The sequence below is a fragment of the Xenopus tropicalis genome, chromosome 4 (genome assembly GCF_000004195.4).
Source record: "Xenopus tropicalis strain Nigerian chromosome 4, UCB_Xtro_10.0, whole genome shotgun sequence".
Classification (NCBI taxonomy): Eukaryota; Metazoa; Chordata; class Amphibia; order Anura; family Pipidae; genus Xenopus; species Xenopus tropicalis.
Window position 1 is genome coordinate 80,389,732 of NC_030680.2, and position 19,246 is coordinate 80,408,977.

The window sequence follows — 19,246 nt, forward strand, 5'->3', positions numbered from 1 at the left end:
GCCCCGGGGGACCCTAGTTTGAAGAGCCCAAATCCAATATGATTCTCGTTGCAAAATAACCCTTTTCTTATCCTGCACAGGATTAACTTCAATCTTTTCCAGTATCTGCCATCTTACTTGTGATACCCTGTGGCCCACGTCAAAAAAAATGTTTTGCCAGTGTAGTTTCCTTTCTTTTTTTGTTATTTTTTTGATCAGTATTATCTGCTCCTGAACTGTTTTTAGTGATCTCCTCCTGTTTTGGTGGTGAATAATTACGAATAGTAGATTTATGTTCATTTAAACGTGTTTTAATGGGTCTGCCTGTTTTCCCCACATAAGCAAGCCCACAAGGGCATTTAATGCAATATATTACATCCGTACTGTTACATGTAGAATACCCCCGAATCGGTAGCTTCAAGGGATGGGACACGAAATCCCCTGGAATGATGCCATTACAATGGCCACAATTTAAGCATGGGTGTGTAGCTTTCAATCTCCCCTCTCGTCTGTTTTTTATTTTCTTTGTCTCTGATTTTATTAAGTCACCAATAACTTTAGCCTTTCTATAGGAAAATAATGGGGGTTCACTAAAAAGTTTCCCATACCTGAGGTCAGATTTTAATATTCCCCAGTATTTAAGCATTGTCCTTTTGACCAGCCCTGAATTGACATCATATGTTGAAACAAATGGGATACGATATCCTTTTCCTGCTGTTCTGCAGTTCTTTTTTTTAATAAACTTTCCCTGGGGATAAGTTTTACCTCATCTCTGGCCCTTAGGAGTTCACTCTCCTTGTATCCTTTTTCCAAAAATTTTTTAACCATCTTAGTTGACTCTAAGGGGCACATTTACAAAAGCACGAACGCTCGAGCGTTCATGCGAACGTTCCGAGCGTATTTTCGCCGATTTTTTCGGGCGTCCACACGACTTTTTCGTACGGCGCACGACTTTTTCAGACGTTTGCACAAAAAAACGGAAAAGTTTTACCGCTGTTTACAATTGTTTGGTACAAAAATTTCGTGACTTTCGGATCGCCAATACGATATTATCGTGACTAATACGATTTTTTCGTAAGCATTTTCGTGATATTTGCGATCTTCCGAAATTTTTGTTTTCAATACGATTTTTTCCCATTCGTGATTTGGATTCGTGGATTAGTAAATGTGCCCCTAAGTCATATAAATCATTATTAGATGTAATACGCCGTATTCGGGTAAACTGACTTTTGGGTAAACCCTTAAAGGTTCCAGGTGGATGTAAACTGGTAGCATTCAATAAATCATTTCTGTCCGTGGGTTTATTATAGACTGATGTAGTAAACCCTGATTCTGTATAGGTGATATCAACATCTAAAAAGTGAAGGCAAGTTTTATGTACTTCCACTGTGAATTTAATTGTGGAATGTACATCATTTAGGTACTCCATAAACCTTTGCAACTGTTCTGTTGTTCCTGTCCACAAGAAAAAGGTATCATGGTATCACTGGTCATTATGTCTGACGAAGGGGTGTGCCCCCGAAACGTTACATGGTTTGCTACTATTAAAATCAGCAGGGTTTATCCCGCTTAAACAAATCCTGTTGTGCCGGTATTTTGTGCTATTTGGCAATTGACTATTTGCCATTGGCTTTTTTCGTGATTTTTTTTTTTTTTTAGCACCTCATTAGATTAGATATTTCCAGCTATCTGGTTTCTAGTCCAGTTTGCCTTCCAGCTTACCAAACTGGCATTAATTTAAATGAGAGACTGAACTATTAATTGGTGAGGATAAGTAATAAATAGTAACAATAAAACTGTAGCCTCACAGCAATAGTTTTTTTGCTGCTGGGTCAGTGTCCCCCATTAGAAAGCTGGAAAGAGGCAGAAGAGGAAGGCAAATAATGCAAAAACTATTAAAAAAATAAATAAAAACCAATCTATAACATGCTAAAGTGAACTACCCCTTTAAATAAACAAGACCAACTGACTACAACTACACTTACATAGATATAAATGTACTTAAAGGAACAGTAATACCAAAAAATGAGTGTATAAAAGTAATTACAGTATAATTAAGTGTTGCCCTGCACTGGTAAAAGTTGTGTGTTTGCCTCAGAAACACTTCTATAGTTTATTTAAACAAAGCTGCTGTGTAGCTATGGGGGCAGCCATTCAAAGGAGAAAAGGCACAGGTTACTTAGCAGATAAGAGGTAAAGCCCCATTATATTCTACAGAGCTTATGTTATGGGCTATGTATCCTGGGCCTTTTTTCCAGCTTGAATGGCTGCACACGTGGCTACACAGCAGGGTATTTATATAAACTATAGTAGCATTTCTGTAGCAAACGCACCAGTTTAACCAGTGCAGGGCAGTAGTATGTTATAGTTAAATTACTTTTAAACACTTTTTTTTATTTTTTTTTTTTTTATTTTTAACAATGTGTGGGTAGTACACATTTAAGATGACTTGAAAACCTTGTTATGAGTTAAGTGGGAGGTTCTGAAAAAACATTGTACTTAAATAGAAGCCAGAATTCTCTGCTCCAGATTTATATTTGAGGCCTGTACATTTAAAATTCCCTGTAATTTTTGGTTTGCATGCTAACATATGTCTACGCAAACCATTGTTTTGAATCTCTTTATGCAAATATTCATGTCTGCTTCTTGTAAAGGGTCTGCTACCTGAGCAGTCATAAGGGGGATTTACCATGCTAATTACATTTATGGAGATTATGCATCTCTGTAACTGCTTTGCTAGCAGACCAGTATGCACATTAAAGCTGCTTTGCATATTACCCGTGAAAGGCTTCTTGGAAGATTTCCAACACAATAACTCTGCACCTTTTATAAAGCTGCCAAGAGACTTATACAGTTTAGGTGCACAGTCATTTTAAAGTATTTCTGCAAATCAACTAGTTCACAGAGAAATGGACACTCAGTTTGAAAATATGTACTTATGAATTATACAAAGTGCAGAAATGAAGAATCCATTTTCAGCTGAGTCTTGCTTTTTTTATCAGATATATTTTATACACTTGCATTTTTGTGCCCTCTATTATTTAAGTAAAAATTGTCTAAACAACCTAATTATTTTTAATTTTAGCCCAAGATTGTGCTAGCTGTGATAATGGTTAGAGATGCACCAAATCCATAAGTTTTGGATTTGATCTAATACCAAATAAAATCGGACATCTTTAAAGTCACATAACATTAAGGGCTATGTTTAAGACTGGCACTCAGAAGCCTACTAAGTCCCAGAAAAAGTGTTGAAATTTGTCCAAATCCCAAACCAAATTGTGGATTTAAATCTTTAATAGTTATAGTTTCAACCATTATTATTTCTGAAGAAATACAGGGATCTTTTACACAGATCATAAACAGCTAGTTATCCATGCACACTTTGCCAGGAAACAACAGCTTGTTGGTAAAACTGCATTATGACCAACATTGAAAGTAGTTTCATAGACCTATTAAGTTTTTAATAATTTAAATTGTGTACGGTACCGTAAATATGGCAATGCTTATATCTTATGGTTTTCCATATGGTGCTCTTCAGAAATGTTACCTTATTTTTTTTGTGCTTTGTGTATTTTCACTGTGTAGCACTATTTTATATATGTGATAGCAGCATCAAGAGCAGGGATCCCCAACCTTTCTTACTCGTGAGCCACAGTCAAATATAAAAAGACTTGGAGAGCAACACAAGCATCATAAAAGTTCATGGAGGTGCCAAATAAGGGCTAAGATTGGCTATTAGGTAGCCTCTATGCACACTATCCGCTTACAGGGGGCTTTATTTGGTAGTAAATCTTGTTTTTATTCAACCAAAACTTGCCCCCAAGTCAGGAATTCAAAAATAATTACCTGGTTTGGGGGCGCTGAGAGCAACATCCAAGGGATTGGGGAGCAACATGTTGCCCCCGAGCCACTGGTTGGGGATCACTGATCAAGAGCATACTACATTTCTTTCAAGGGCATTTGAGCATTTTGCCCGCTGCCTTCAGAGCTACTAGTTGCTGCAGGGACTAAATACTTTCAGATTTTAAGGGGCAGCATACCCCCCTCTTTTAACCCATAAGCACAATTAATACAGCTTGTGCTGAAAATACTTTTTGCCTATCTATTAAATACCTATCTGTGTTTTCTTCATCTAGAATTAAACGGGGTATACACTGAACTGAATTTAAAAATGTGTTTGCTTTTCAACTTTCTGGTTCTTATGAGTAACTGTTGAAGGCGGTAGTAAATACCAGTCCACGATAAATCTCTTATGTAATGCCCTGCTCCTAATCTTCAAGGTTATGGCTTAGGGGGTATAGTAACATAATAATTTAGTTTAAAAAGACACATATCTTTCTATTTTAAACTTTTAGTACATGTATGGGATCCCTTATCTGGAAACCCCTTATCCAGAAAGTTCCTAATTACGAAAAAAAAAAGCCATCTTCCATAGACTCCATTATAAGCATATAATTCAGATTTTTAAAAATGACTTACTTTTTTCTGTAATAATAAAACTGAACATTGTACTTGATCCTAACTAAGATATAATTAATCCTTACTGGAGGCAAAACAAGCCTATTGGGTTTATTCAGCATTTAAATGATTTTTAGCAGACTTAAGTTAAGGAGATCTGGATAACAGGTCCCATACCTGTATAAATGAAGCTTGTCTAACTGCTGGGTGGAAGGCAAAATCCGTTTGCTACAGAGAGAATTTTCCTTCCCTAGAACCTTTTCCAGTGTGAATTTGCCTAACGTATTCCCATTAATGGTACGCAAGGTTTGCACATTTTAACATCACTGATGCATAACCATTTTTTTTTTGTCAGCTGCCACTTGGCTGACCAGAGTTCTATTTGGAATTTGGTCTGAATACTTTTGGGTCATTAGCAAACACCAGTACTTTTACTTACAATTTAATTAAATTAGCAGATTAAATAAAATTTAAGCACCCCTCTAAGAACCCTACTCCAGGTAGAGAATGTACCATAAACAACCACCTCTAGTATGTTTGCTATCCATTTGCAAACAACATTGCCAAGATCAACAGACCTTAGTTTAGGAAGCAGTATTTTATGTAACAGTGTATCAAAGCTTCAGCAAGTCCAAATAGATCACATCTACTGCAACCCCTCTGTCTAATTTAGTGACATTTCTTTGACACAATATGTCCTTCTTAAAGCCGTGATGATTACTATGTATATTACCATTCTCCAGAACATAATCTTGAATGTGATCCCTTAGGGCTCTGGCACACGGGGGAGATTAGTCGCCCGCGATAAAACTCCCTGTTCGCGGGCGACTAATCTCCCCGAGTTGCCTACCCCTGCCATCCCACCGGCGAACATGTAAGTCGCCGGCGGGATGGCAGACGCGGCGGCGCGATTTCGCGCAAATCGCCGAAAAAGACTCGCGAGTCTTTTTCGGCGATTCCCTGAAATTGCCCCCCCGTGTCTGCCATCCCGCCGGCGACTTACATGTTCGCCGGTGGGATGGCAGGGGTAGGCAACTCGGGGAGATTAGTCGCCCGCGAACAGGGAGTTTTATCGCAGGCGACTAATCTCCCCCGTGTGCCAGAGCCCTTAAAGGAACAGTAACACCAACAAATAAAATGGTTTTAAAGTAATTAAAATATAATGTACTGTTTACCATTACTGGTAAGACTAATTTTTTTGTTTGCTACTTTAGTTAATATAATCAAGCTGCTGTGTAGCAATGTAATTGGGCTAAAAAATCAGGCAGTTGTCATTTGGGTAGGTTTGATTTTTCCCTTTAAATTAAGGGCTGTATTGGCTTATTGAAAGGGCCCTTCTAGAACTGCAGTGCTACTCCTCAATAATTCAGTCTTATATATAATTTTTAATTTCTGTGTGTATGACCGTAGTAGAGGCTAAGGGTGGACTCAAGGGACCTAAATTAAAAAGCAAAAAATCACAAATGAACTAACAGTGTGCAGATGAGGTCAGCCCCCCCAAATATATACCCTATCAGCATATAAAATGGTGCCAAGAGTTATGATCTTATAGTTAACAAAGCTTCAACAAATCATATATACCAGTTAAAGGCTGGAGATGTATGTAGTGTTCAAATTTATTTGTACAGGTACGGGACCTAATATCCGGAATGCTTTGGACCTGGGGTTTTCCAGGTCTTTCTGTAATTTGATCTACTAAAAAAATCATTTAAATGTTGAATAATGTTTAAATGTTGAATAAATAGGATTGTTTTGCCTCTAGTAAGGATTCATTCATTCATGTTAGTTGGTATCACGTACAAGATACTATTTTATTATTAAAATGGAAATCATTTTAAAATTAAAATTATTTGTTTAAAATTAAGTCTATGAGAGATGGCCTTCCAGTAATTCGATAACCGGATTCTGGATAATGGATCCTATACCTGTATAATTACATTCCTGTTTTTATGCAAATGTGAACATAATGTGAAGCACCTACAAGTGACGTTAAATTAAAAGCTAATAATAGTTGTAAAATTAAAACTATTGATAGCACAGCCAATGGAAGCAGAAATGTGTAATTGGGGTAGGCAGGAATAGATTTAACTGATGGAGTCAGAGGGTAGCTTGGTGAAGTAAGATGTAAAAGTCAAAGGATGAAAGTCGATAAAATCACGACATTAAGGAGAGATTTTGTTACACAAAGGTAACATGCTACCAGGCCAAATAAGCAACGATCACTGCTGAATTGCAGGCACTGCAAGTAGAAAGTCAAAACCTACACAAACATTCTTATGAGAAGTGACGGCACAAAGAGAGGGGTTGGAGGGACATTGATGCTAACAAAGCCCTATCAGATCAAATGCGCAAGTTAAGGCAAAATATGTGGGCATGCCAATAGTTGGCTATAGTGCAAAGAACAACCACTTATTACAGGAATGAAAAAGGTCACACAGGTTAGGCAAATCCTATGATTTGCAAGTCCTTGCTGCATAGTCTGTGATGGCACAGTAGGCACAAAAAAATAATCCATAGTCCATAAATAGCACTTGACCATTGTGTACACGATGTAGTAAAAGATGCGTTGTACAAATCAGTTGCTTGGTCCCCTCATATTAAGCTTCTGGGGTTTGCCACCCTTTTACAAAATGTGGTAATTGGTTCCCCTATATTGTGAAGTCCACACAGGCATTCTATAAAGTATATTGCCACGTTAGAAATTAGTGTTTGGTTGATCTGTATATGTTTACCACAATGTGGATGTGCCCATCAGCATGCATCTGTGAATGAATTTGTGGCATCTAAAACAATTCGTTTTGTCAAGTCATTAATGGAGAGTGTGTCATTTTTGCTAGCAAGTTTTACTAATGTGTTACATACACTTTGAAAGTTCACAAAATACTGGGTCATAATTTTTAAAATGTAAAATTTATGTACAGGATAAAGGATCATCAGAAGGCAACTAAAAAGAATAAAATAAAAGATGCACGTTGTGTACTCTTCTGCAGAGATGTGTCTTATTGAAAACTATAATACCCTGGTACAGGTATGGGACCTGTTATCCAGAAAGTTTCGAATTACGGAAAGGCCATCTGCCATAGACTCCATTATTAGCAAATAATTCAAATTTTTAAGTGTAATAATAAATCAGACCCTTGTACTTGATCCAAACTAAGATATACTGAATCCTTATTAGAGGCAAAACAAGCCTATTAGGTTTATTTAATATTTAAGTGATGTTTAGCAGACTTAAAGTAAGGAGATCCAAATTACGGAAAGACCCCCGGAAAACCCCAGGTTCCGAGCATTCTGGATAACCGGCTCATACCTGTACTATCATAAATAGTAATATAACAATGTAAATGGTTATATCTTTGTATAACTATATGCACACCAAGAAGCTTTTTACTGCAATAGTAAATTGCCTGGGTGCTAATTAAACAAACAAACAAAAAAAAATCTAAGCTGTCATCAGGAGTTGGTGAAACTATTAAAAAATGATTTATTTAAAAAGCTTAGCACATCCAAAGAACCAATATTTAAACTATGTGTCAAAAGTGGAAGAAAACCAGAGAATGCTCAAATGGGTTTTTGCAGTTCCTAGGATTAAACCAGAAAAAGTAATTGTTCAATGTTCATACATGCTTGTATACCAGAATGCTACATTAGCACAATACCTTTCCATGCTGCCTACCATTGGCGAAGGCAGTTTTCATAAAAATAATGGGCATTTATGCTATTGAGAAAAAACCCAAATTTTGACGGAAGCTATATGCAGTTTTCCAGGCATTTCTGGAAGGGTAAGCTACACATGCCATTACCTTTAAAAGGTAGGAAGGGCCAAACTTGGAAGGACTTCAGTGTTGGTGGGCTCAACACTTCTGAAATGCCACCTTTCTTCTAGCTTCACCCGCTCATTAGTTTTTCTTCTTATTCCGCCCCCCATTCATTAGTTTCCTTCAAAGTTTCCTATTATTGTTGAAATTTAATTAAAGGAAATTAAAAACAATGCACAGCAAGTATGGTTTCTGCAGGGACTGATGGGAAGGTGGCACAACCCCACACACAGTGGTACTGTGCCCTTGTGGGCTGTCAGTTGTACAGCTGACAATTTCTGATAAAACACTGCAACTGATGTTTGTTTGTTATGTTTATGATCATGCAATAAAGATGTCCAAATCCCTGTACTGTAATCCCTATATACCTCTGTCATTTTATGTGATTGACTCCTAAACCTTCTTACTTGATTTTTCCAAATCGATATTGGATTGCTGTTTAGAGATAATTTTCAAGATTAGAACTATACATTTTGAAGTTGGTAATTTAATTGAGCAAAGCTGTATTCCTTTTCCCTCCAGTTATCAAAGGCTATTACAGACTATCTCTGTGCTAGAGGCTCAGCGCACTCAAGCTGTTCAAGACATGGAAAGGTTAGGCCAATACCAAAGGCAAGCACTGGCTAATCCCATTGGATTTGTGGAAAAACTTCAGAAGAAGGTATATAAATAATGTTTTTGTTACAATATGAAAAAGGTTCCTTCTGACTTCTTTTGAAAGAGGTGTAACATTTATTTTTGTCATTTGCACTCCAGTTGGGTATATAAAATGTTTTTTAGCAGGCTCAAGGTATGGTGATCCAAATTACAAAAATAAGGTTGAAACCGTAAGGTTGAGAGACCTTAATGGTTGCTATACTGTACTTATTCTCCAAATATGATAAAACAAGAAGTTTATTCTACATTTCCTTTTAGTGTTTAGTGGAAACAGAATTGATCAATATAAAAGTTGCTTATAAATGTTACACTTTTACTATCTTTTGGTATTATTTCAAATCATGAAAGAATAACTGCAAATTTAAGGGATCATATATTGCAAATGTTTTTCTACAGAAACACACTACAGATTGACAATTAATAATTGTTTATGTCTCTGAAAGTTATTGTTTTAAAAGACCAGTTACAATAAAAATGTTTGTTTTTTTTGCACATAAATTTAAGGTACCTTTTGTAGGTGTGCATTTTCATCTGCACAACGCACTGCTTCCTCAGGGTTCAGCCTTTTGCTGCCACACTTGCACTACTTGTAGTCAGTTTGGTATGCCAATAATTATTTTTAAAGGTAAACTGGAGCAACGTATTGTATCAATGCCTCTCTTCCTTTTTTTTTTATAGTGACAGTGGAGTACTGATTTTATGTTAATGTATTAGTCAATTCACCATATGCTTATAAACATTGATTATGCTTTTTTTCTGTACAAAGATGGAATATGAGAGACCCAATGTGGGACTCAGCAAGGTGAAAGCTGTGGCTTTGAGAATTTTTTTTTTTTTTAAAAATGATGACAATTACATGATTTTAGGTATTTATTGGATATGAGCAGTGAATGACAGAGCAAAATCAGGGGTAAAAATATGTCATCAGGCTGAGGATATTGGGGTAATAATGGATTTGCTATTTAATAGACCGTTCTGGGACATTATGGCTTTTGCCTGGAGGAAAGGGACCTTTTTCTGTCATGGAGTTGTTTAGTTTAGGTAGTGATAGGACATCCAATATAAATGACTGACAAGCAAAAAGAAACCGGAGTTAAGATATTTGGGTATCATCAGCAAAGAGGTGCGAGTACAGGTTTGGCATCCATGGAAACCAGATTAATTTATTAGTTTGCCAAGTATACAAGTACAGGTTTGTTATCAGTTATCCAAAAAAAAAAAAAACTTTTTCCAGAGAGATCTGAATTCTGGGAAGGCCATCTCCCATAGAGTCCAATTAATCAAACTTTCAATTTTTTAAAAAAAATAGTTTCCTCTCTAGTACTAAACAGTACCTTGTAATATATCCTAATTAAGATATTATGAATCCTTACTGGAGGTAAAACAATCCTATTGGGGTTAAAATTTAAATATTTTAGTAGTATTAAGGTATTGAGATCGAGATTAGGAAAAGACCCAAAATTTAGAAAATTCCAGGTCTAGAGCATTCTTGATAAGTTTCCTTACCTGTATATTGCTTTTTACTTTAAAGAAGGTAAATAATTGCCTTTATGCATTGTCTATTAACCTAAAACCACACTCCTGCCAGTACTTCTTTCTGTACAAGTTAAGTTTTCTATGATTTCCAAAAGCATTTGAATGGTTGGCAATCTGTACTGCTAGATCATCTGTGTGTTGCCTAATCTTAATTTTGTAAGACAATAATAAGAGATACAAATGCAAACAAGAGAAAACTTTAAATCACAATTTAATCAAGTTTAATGCATAAAATGTACTCCAAAGTCATGTTATTAATCTTTGGGCAGTATTCCCTACATGTAATAAAAGGCACTAAGTTAGCCTAGGAGCAGTAAGCCACAGCAACCAATAAGATTTTTGCTTTTTAACGGGTGACCAGTAAATTTAGCCTGATAATTGGTGCTAAGAGTTTCTGCTTAGTGCCTTTTATTGAATAACCCCATAAACATGCCCAAGTTAAGTATTGTACCCATTCAATGATATTTCTTTGTGCACAGTTCAGCAAGCCATACATTTTTTCTGAAGTAGTTTAAGGTGCTTAGAAATTACCATTGCATTTCAATTTCCACTGTTACTTGGGTCTGAAAGTTACACACACAAGGGAAAAAAAAGCTTTGATGGGGTGTCAGTATTACTTTAATGCATTCGTGATTTAATATTTTACACTTATTGGTAAACATTTTAAAACGTGTGTTAGCTTTTTAACAGCTTTTCTTGTTTCACAACAGAATGTCAGCCCTGTCTATACTTTATTGTAAAGCTAAAGCTGATGTGTACTGAAATCTGAGCTTACCTCAAGCTGCCAGATGAGTACCTGGAAAGCCATTACTGTTTGGCTAATATAGGTGTTGAAATTTTCTTCTGCACCACAAAATACTCATTGCAGTATTGCTAGTATGGCTTTTTTATACCATAAGTGTGCAAGATTCTTTGGTTTCACAATATCTTTCAAGCAGATGGGTAGGCATGTGTCTCACTTTACAGAGAGCAACTCTTTACAATTTTTTTCACACATATTGTCTAAGAAAGACAACTCAAAACTAATAGGAGTTGGTTAATATATGAAGCTACTGTCAGCTCAATGACTTAATTCTTTTGATACCTTTTAGATGGATATTGGAATACCATGTCCTCAGAGGATTGTCCAGTTGCCAGAAGTATCATGGGAACAATATACAACGGGGCTTGGAAACTTTGAAAGAGAACTAAGAAAACGAAAGCATAATTCTCGAAGAGTAAAACTAAGTTTTGATAAAGGTAGGTACAGAAACTTGTTTTGGTTTTTGTGCATATGCACTCCTCTTTTTTTTAACCTGACTTAATAGTTTTTCCATTTCAGTTGGAATATCCGCTAATGCTCAGAAGAATACAGAGAACAGTAAAGATCGAGAAACTGCCTCATACTCTGTTTTACCCCAGAGTGATAACCAACAAGGCTCTACAAGTGGTCACTCACAGGTAACAGACCTATTGCATGTTTTGTTGGGTACTGTCTTTTAACAGAGGAACTCGTATGTCATATACAGTATGTAGTAGAATTAAATCTATAACAACTGGACTTTTCTGAGTTTTTTTTCTTGAAAACATTTTGCCACTCTTTCGAGTGGCTTTATCACTAAAACTGAACTGTCAGTTGAACTGTAAGTTACTTTAAACATTTGTTAATGTACACTGAGAATGAGTAGATGTATATTTTCTTTTTGTTTTACATTATGCACAACATCTATTTTTATCTTTGAATTCCTCTATTTAGTAGAATTAAGTTTAAAACAGCTAGACTTTTTTCTTGTTAAAGTTTCACCATTCATTCGAGTGGCTTCTTCAGTTCAATTGACTGGTAGGGAATTCCCCGGCATTTAAACCCTTGATGGTAGTACAGTCACAGACATCCATCACAATGGCTCCATTGAACTTATTCAGTTAGGTGTTGGCTAAAATAGACAGGTGTAAGAAGGTATGATCCAGTCACAATGGTTTCCATGATTCTCATTGATGCAGGTGTTAATCCTTCATGACTGGAAGTTTGAACTGTTGTGAAACCGTTATACTACTCTCAGAAATGTCCAGTTGTTTTGGACTTACTTCTACTAGATAGAGGAATTCATAGATAAAAATAGATTGACATAATATAAAACAAAGAAAATGTACTCAACTTTTTCAGTGTACATTAAAATAAATGTTTAAAGTAACTAACACCAAAACAATGAGAGTTTTAAAGATATAATGTACTGTTTCCCTGCCTGTGAAAAACTGGTGTGTTTGCTTCGGAAACACTACTATAGGTTATACAGGTATGGGACCTGTTATCCAGAATACTCGGGCCTGGGGTTTTCCGGATAAGGGATCTTTCCATAATTTGGTTCTAAGTCTGCTAAAAATCATTTAAATATTGAATAAACCCAATAGGCTTGTTTTGCCTCCAATAAGGATTAATTATATCTTAGTTGGGATCAAGTACAAGGCACTGTTTTATTATTACAGAGAAAAAGGAATCATTTTTAAAAAGTAGAATTATTTGATTAAAATGGAGTCTATGGGAGATGGCCTTTCAGTAAATCGGAACTTTCTGGAAAACTGGTTTCCGGAGAAGGGATCCCATACCTGTATAAATAAGCTGCTGTGTAAAAATGGGGCTGCCAAACAATCTGAAAAAGGAGAAAAGGCACAGGTTACATAGCAGATAAGCTCTGTAGAAAACAGTGGGTTTAGATTCCAATATAAGATCTAAGCCTACTGTATTCTACAGTTAATCTTATACTTACTATTCTTTAAATAGTAGTTAACGGATTAAGTGTCATTTTTGGGGCTACACGGTAGCATATTTATATAAACTATGATAGTGTTTTCTGAAGCAAACTCATTACCATGCAGAGCAACAATACATTACATTTTAATTAACATTTTAATGTTACTGGTAGCTTTTATTACACGTACGCCACTTTAGATGTTCAAGAAATTATAATACAAATTAAATAATATACACTATGACAAAGCCTTTTTTCTGTGGCAACTATGTGAATTTTGTTATTTTCTCATCCCATTACTGTTTTATATATTATTTTTGACAAACCTTTTGTTTGCTTTTTCATTGTGGGTTGTGTGGTTTTTGTTTTCTCCATTTCATTTCTCTTCATTTTGTTTTTCCATTGTGTTTAATGCAGATAGGAGGTAGACTATGTACGGAGACCAAGCCTGGGACCTTTAATCAGTTGTGGAGTGTAGAAGAACAGGTAATGGGGAATAAATTGTGTTCTGCCTTCAGATAATGAGTGGATGATAATTTGATGCCTGTTTGTCCATTATCTTTGTTTGTTTTTCTCCAGTTTTTGCAATCAGTGTTAACAATTGTTCTCATCAAGCAACTTTTACACTTGTCAATGTCACTGCAGTGGTTTAATTTAGTCATAGGTTTTTGTAACATTTGCTGACCCTCTTTGTGCCTTTCTATTGCTTTTTATCATGGTAGCTACATCATTCATAACAGCATTTATATCCTATAAATTGTTGGGGAGCACACAAGCAAGAACAATGTTTCAGGAGCTTTTTGTCAGTCAACTTGGGTTTTCTTCCTCCAGAATTGCCTCCAAGCCTTAAAATTAAAAATGAGCCTTCAAACGGGAACAACAACAAAGGCTAGTACCACACATGGAGAGGATTCTTGGCTTCCTCAGGCTGAAAATCTGCCCTGTGTGGCATTAGCCTAAGGCAGTGATCCCCAACCAGTGGCTCGGGGCCACGTGTTGCTCACCAAACCCTTGGATGTTGCTCTCACTGCCCCCTGAATTCCTGACTTGGGGGCAAGTTTTGGTTGAATAAAAACAAGATTTCCTACCAAATAAATCCCCCTGTAAGCTGATAGTGTGCATAGAGGCTGCCTAATAGCCAATCACAGCCCTTATTTGGCACCTCCATGAACTTTTATGGTGCTTGTGTTGCTCCCCAAGTCTTTTTACATTTGACTGTGGCTCACGAGTAAGAAAGGTTGGGGACCCCTGGCCTAAGGGATGGTGAGCAACATGTTTCTCACAAGCCCACTGGTTAGGGATCACTGTTCAGAACATTAATGTAAATTGGACATCACAAATATGATTTTTCTATTAATTCATTAAAAGAATTGTACAGCTGAAGGATTTTATTCAGAATTAAACAAGCAATTTTTAAAGTTGGCTGCGGAATCACATATGTGGCCAAAACTAGTGCCAGACTTGTGTAGGTTTACAAATCCTGTCATGCCAAAATTCCCTTTGGCCGTTTATGTGGTGCTTATTATGGTACAGTTTTTTGCCTAGTGGTCAAAGGATCATACCAGCTAAATTTAGCCCCTCCATCTTATTATTAAAGATTTGCTGTTTTGGCAACCTTACCAAAGGATAAGATCTTTCTATGTATGCCTAGATTTTTTACTTTTTAGCTTAGGCTTGACTACCAAATAAATGTATATGGGTCCAGACATGAGTCCACCCTCATACTTATCATAAATTATATTTGTTAGTAAATGAAAATTAACAATTATTGCATACTTTTTCACTAATTGATTGGTGCTTGAAAGTTTGTACGGACTATTTCAATTTTCAATATTTCTGCATAAATGTGGCCTAAAACATGATCTTTTTTTGGTGGGCTTCCTCACATGAACTTCCCTTAAGGTCCTCCTACAACATTTCTGTAGGATAAAGTTAGAACTTTGACTCGGCCATTCTATAATATCCACTTTTTTGTGATTTACCCGTTCTTTCTTTGGTAGGTCTCATGTGTGAGGAGCATATTGGTGTATTAAGGCGGACTTCATTTGAGGGGCCTGTAGGTGCTTTGTATGACCTGATAGTTGGCCTGTGGGTGGCCAAATTTGGGCTCAAAAATGCTTGCTCGACCATGATCTGCAAGTATAAGGCCAGCTTTATTTAATTCAACTTAGTTCAACTCAAGCAAAAATAGTTTTATTTGAAAGCTTTACTTGGTTTATATTTAAAGCAGAAAAAAATATTTTTTCTTAACTAAGAATATTTATGGAGGGTGATTGTATTTTTTTTAATGCATTTTTAGAAAAAACTGGAGAGATTACTTCTGAAGTACCCACCAGAAGAAGTGGAGGCTAAGCGATGGCAGAAAATTGCTGATGAGTTGGGAAATAGAACTGCAAAACAGGTATTATTGCACTTTATTCCCCCCTCCATCCCAGAATAAAATCTGTGCATTGAAAATATGACCTTGTGATTAACTATTGCCTTAAAGGAAAAGTAACACTAAAATTTTTTAAGTGAAAAAGCTATTCTACCCTGCACCAATAACTGCCCTATCCTACAAACCCCTTAGTATTTTGAATGCTTTAAAAGAAAATACCTGTTAAAACTTGGCTTCCTGTCAATTGAACTAAGGAGATATGGCGAAGGAAGGAGCAGGCATCAACTATGCGACGATCGATTGATCGAGTCTAGCCTGACTCCTTGCTATACAGAAGGAAGGCTAGACTCAGTTAATCGATCGTCGCATAGTGATTGCCGCTCCTTCCTTCGCCGTATGGCCTTAGTTCAATTAACAGGAAGCCAAGTTTTAACAGGTATTTTCTTTTAAAGCATTCAAAATACTAAGTGGTTTGCAGGATAGGGCAGTTATTGGTGCAGGGTAGAATAGCTTTTTCACGTAAAAAAAAATTAGTGTTACTTTTCCTTTAACAACTAAGGCTGTATCTTTGCTTTCTGACAATTTATATGTAGCCTTGTGCTTGACTTATGTTGACTTGGGCTTGGGCTTATCTATAAATTTTTGAGTTTGTGAATTCGAGTTTGTTTTTCTAAATCGAATGCTCGCTTAATTATTAATGGTGAAAACTTGTTTGAATAAAAAACTTGAATACCTTAATTTTTTGGAGTTTACAAACGTGAAAAATCAAGTTTCAAAATTTGCCTTGACTTTGCCTTGGACAACCCCCATTGACTTTAATAGAAACTCACAAGCTTTTAGAATTTTTGCATTCGAGTTGGAGTTTTTTGTGCTTCATAAATACCAGACATTAAAGTTTTTGAACCATAACTTGAATTTGAGTTTTTTTTTTTAAAGCACAAAAAAACTTGATTTGTGGAAAAAACTTGAACGCTAATAAATCTCCCCCTTAGCGTGTACATCAGTTACCCTGCAAAATATACTCCTATGCAGCATTATATTGCAAATGTAAGCAACATGCTTCCCAAAGCAACTGTTCCTCCATGCCCTGTCCCTTGATTTTATGTGAAAAACACAAGTAATTCAGACTAAACTCAGAATAAAGTAAACATCTAATAGCTTGCTATTAAACTACATTGGAGGAGTAAAAGCTTACTAGATATTTATGGAGAGAGATGGTAGTTTATTTTTGTTATTTAAAGGAGAACTAAACCCTAAAATTAATATGGCTAAAAATGCTATATTTTATATAATGTACTTACAGCACCAGCCTAAAGTTATAGCATTTTAATAGCAGCAATGATCCAGGACTCATCACAGGAGCTCTCCATCTTGGAAAGTGTCTGTGAAACTCACATGTTCAGTGTGTTCTGAGCAGCTGTTGAGAAGCTAAGTTTAGGGGTCATCGCAAATTATCAAGCAGAAAATGAGGTTTGCCTGCCTGAGAGGGTGATGCTACAGGGCTGATTTATTAAATTCTGCTGCTAACTGCACTGGTTTCAGAGCTGCCATCCAGTAAATAATCTGTGTTATTTAGTAATCAGCCTCATATTGTGATATGTATATGCTCTATATACAGTATATTGTGAATCTGTCCCTAAGCTCAGTAACTGACTGTAGCACAGAGCATGGCAGTGAATCAGAATGAAAGAATATAGGGAGCTACTGGGGGCATATTTGGAGGCACAGATCTTCTCTTCTAAAGGGTTTGTGGTTGCCTTGGGCTGGTACAGAAGTCCAAAACATAATGTACAAAATTTCTGCCTTCTTTAGTTAGGCTTTACTTCTCCTTTAAGGTTGACTATATAATAGCTGTCATGGAGAAAATCACATATAGGAACGATGTAGGCAGGCACTCAGAATTCCCAGAATAGTATAGCAAAAAGCAGCCAAAAAATAGTTAAAAAAACAAAGTTTATTTAATCCATATATACAAAAAAAAAAGAAGCCTTGTGCGTTTCATACCAATAGGGTACTTAATCATAGGCCTATGATTAAGTACCCTATTGGTAAGAAACATGTAAGGCTTCTTTTTTTGTATATATGGATTAAATAAACTTTGTTTTTTTAACTATTTTTTGGCTGCTTTTTGCTATACTATTCTGGGAATTCTGAGTGCCTGCCTACATCGTTCCTATATGTGATTTTCTCCATGATGGCTCCCTAAGGTGAAGGTCTGGGGCATGAGCACCCGGACCCACCTTTACTATGGCTAAGATTTGCACCCTGTTCGGCTAAGATTCTGATTATCCCTTAACACTTTTTGGATTTTATATAATAGCTGTGTATTACTTGAATATCGATACTATGTACGATGATGTGTCATTTTTTAATTTTATTTTTTTAGGTGGCAAGTCGAGTGCAGAAATACTTTATAAAATTGACAAAAGCTGGCTTACCAGTGCCTGGAAGAACACCTAATTTATACATGTATGCTAAAAAGGTAAGATTAGAAATTGATTTTTTTTAAGTAATAACTTGTGGAAATCCATTCACAAAAGCTTAAATCTTGAAAAGTTAGTTAGAACACTGTAGCTTGTCACCAGCTTGTGTGGCATTTAATCAGATTGCCTGTGGGGCCATATTGTCCAAAGATCAAGGGAATTGGCTGCACCTTTGGATTTTAATCTATACTTCTAAATAGAGGGATAAGGTAGCTCAAACAGCACTATTGCAAAAATAGTAAAAATTGGCATATGGACAGTTGTATTAAAGCATAATGACCTGAATAAAAAAAACTGTGTTGGCACAAGTATCTTTTGTTCCATATTGTAAGTACTTTTGGGCAGGACCGTCTTTACCTCTTGTATCAGTTAGTGGCTGCTTGTAAATGTATTAGGTGCTTGATGCTATATAAATCTGTACATCACTGCAAAAATATGTTGGCACTTTATAAATATGTGATAATAATAACACTGCACTCTTTGTAGTTAAAGAAAAGTACAAAAAGAAGAAAAGTACAAAATGTTTATTCTTTGGTGCTTGTAATATAGCTTTGCTTTGCTTTCCAGTAGAAATATAATTCACATGAAAAAAATGAATACATATATAATGATGAAACAACATCTGGCTTAACTTTAAATTATTTCAATTTAGTCTTCAGGCAAACGACAGCACGCCCTTAACAAGTATCTCTTTAGACCATCCACCTTCATGACATCCCATGAACCCCCTGTGTACATGGATGAAGAAGATGACCGTTTAAGTTTTAATAGCAGAGACTTGGATCCACCTGGCGATGAAGAAATATCGGTAATATGAAATAACACAGATTTTAAAGATCTTTTTGTGAAGCACTGGATAATATCTAACTTTGATGCTGGTAAAACATATCTACTTTGTTTTTATGTAAATTAATTCTTTCTTCCCCCATATATCTTTTTGTTACTAAGACGTGGTGCCATTTGAGGCCTTATTGATTTTCTAGGATGTTTTGATTGCAGCAAGTTTTTACAAATGGAAGTGATCAAAATGCCTGAAATTGTGGCAGTTTTTTTCCTAGAAAAGATACACAAACTATAGCCATTGTGCACAAATACCTCTTGTTTGGGCATAAAAGGTATTCTATTGGCATGTAATTTATCTTGTAACTTTCCTGCCTCATAGTGAGTATTGTGCATTGAATACAATGCTATGTAAGCTTACCCTATGGCCTA

General features: G+C 36.0%; 1 protein-coding gene across 3 annotated transcripts in view; it reads left to right on the forward strand.

Moving 5' to 3' along the window:
• zzz3 (zinc finger, ZZ-type containing 3) overlaps positions 1-19,246 on the forward strand; it is a 42,904-nt gene that overhangs the window by 17,021 nt on the left and 6,637 nt on the right. For all 3 annotated transcript variants that reach the window (XM_002939644.5, XM_004913919.4, XM_002939645.3), the window contains exons 3-9: positions 8,778-8,916; positions 11,540-11,687; positions 11,770-11,888; positions 13,592-13,660; positions 15,474-15,575; positions 17,938-18,033; positions 18,687-18,842. In XM_002939644.5, coding sequence (XP_002939690.2) covers positions 8,778-8,916; positions 11,540-11,687; positions 11,770-11,888; positions 13,592-13,660; positions 15,474-15,575; positions 17,938-18,033; positions 18,687-18,842 — 829 coding nt within the window. The remainder of the gene's footprint in view (positions 1-8,777; positions 8,917-11,539; positions 11,688-11,769; positions 11,889-13,591; positions 13,661-15,473; positions 15,576-17,937; positions 18,034-18,686; positions 18,843-19,246) is intronic.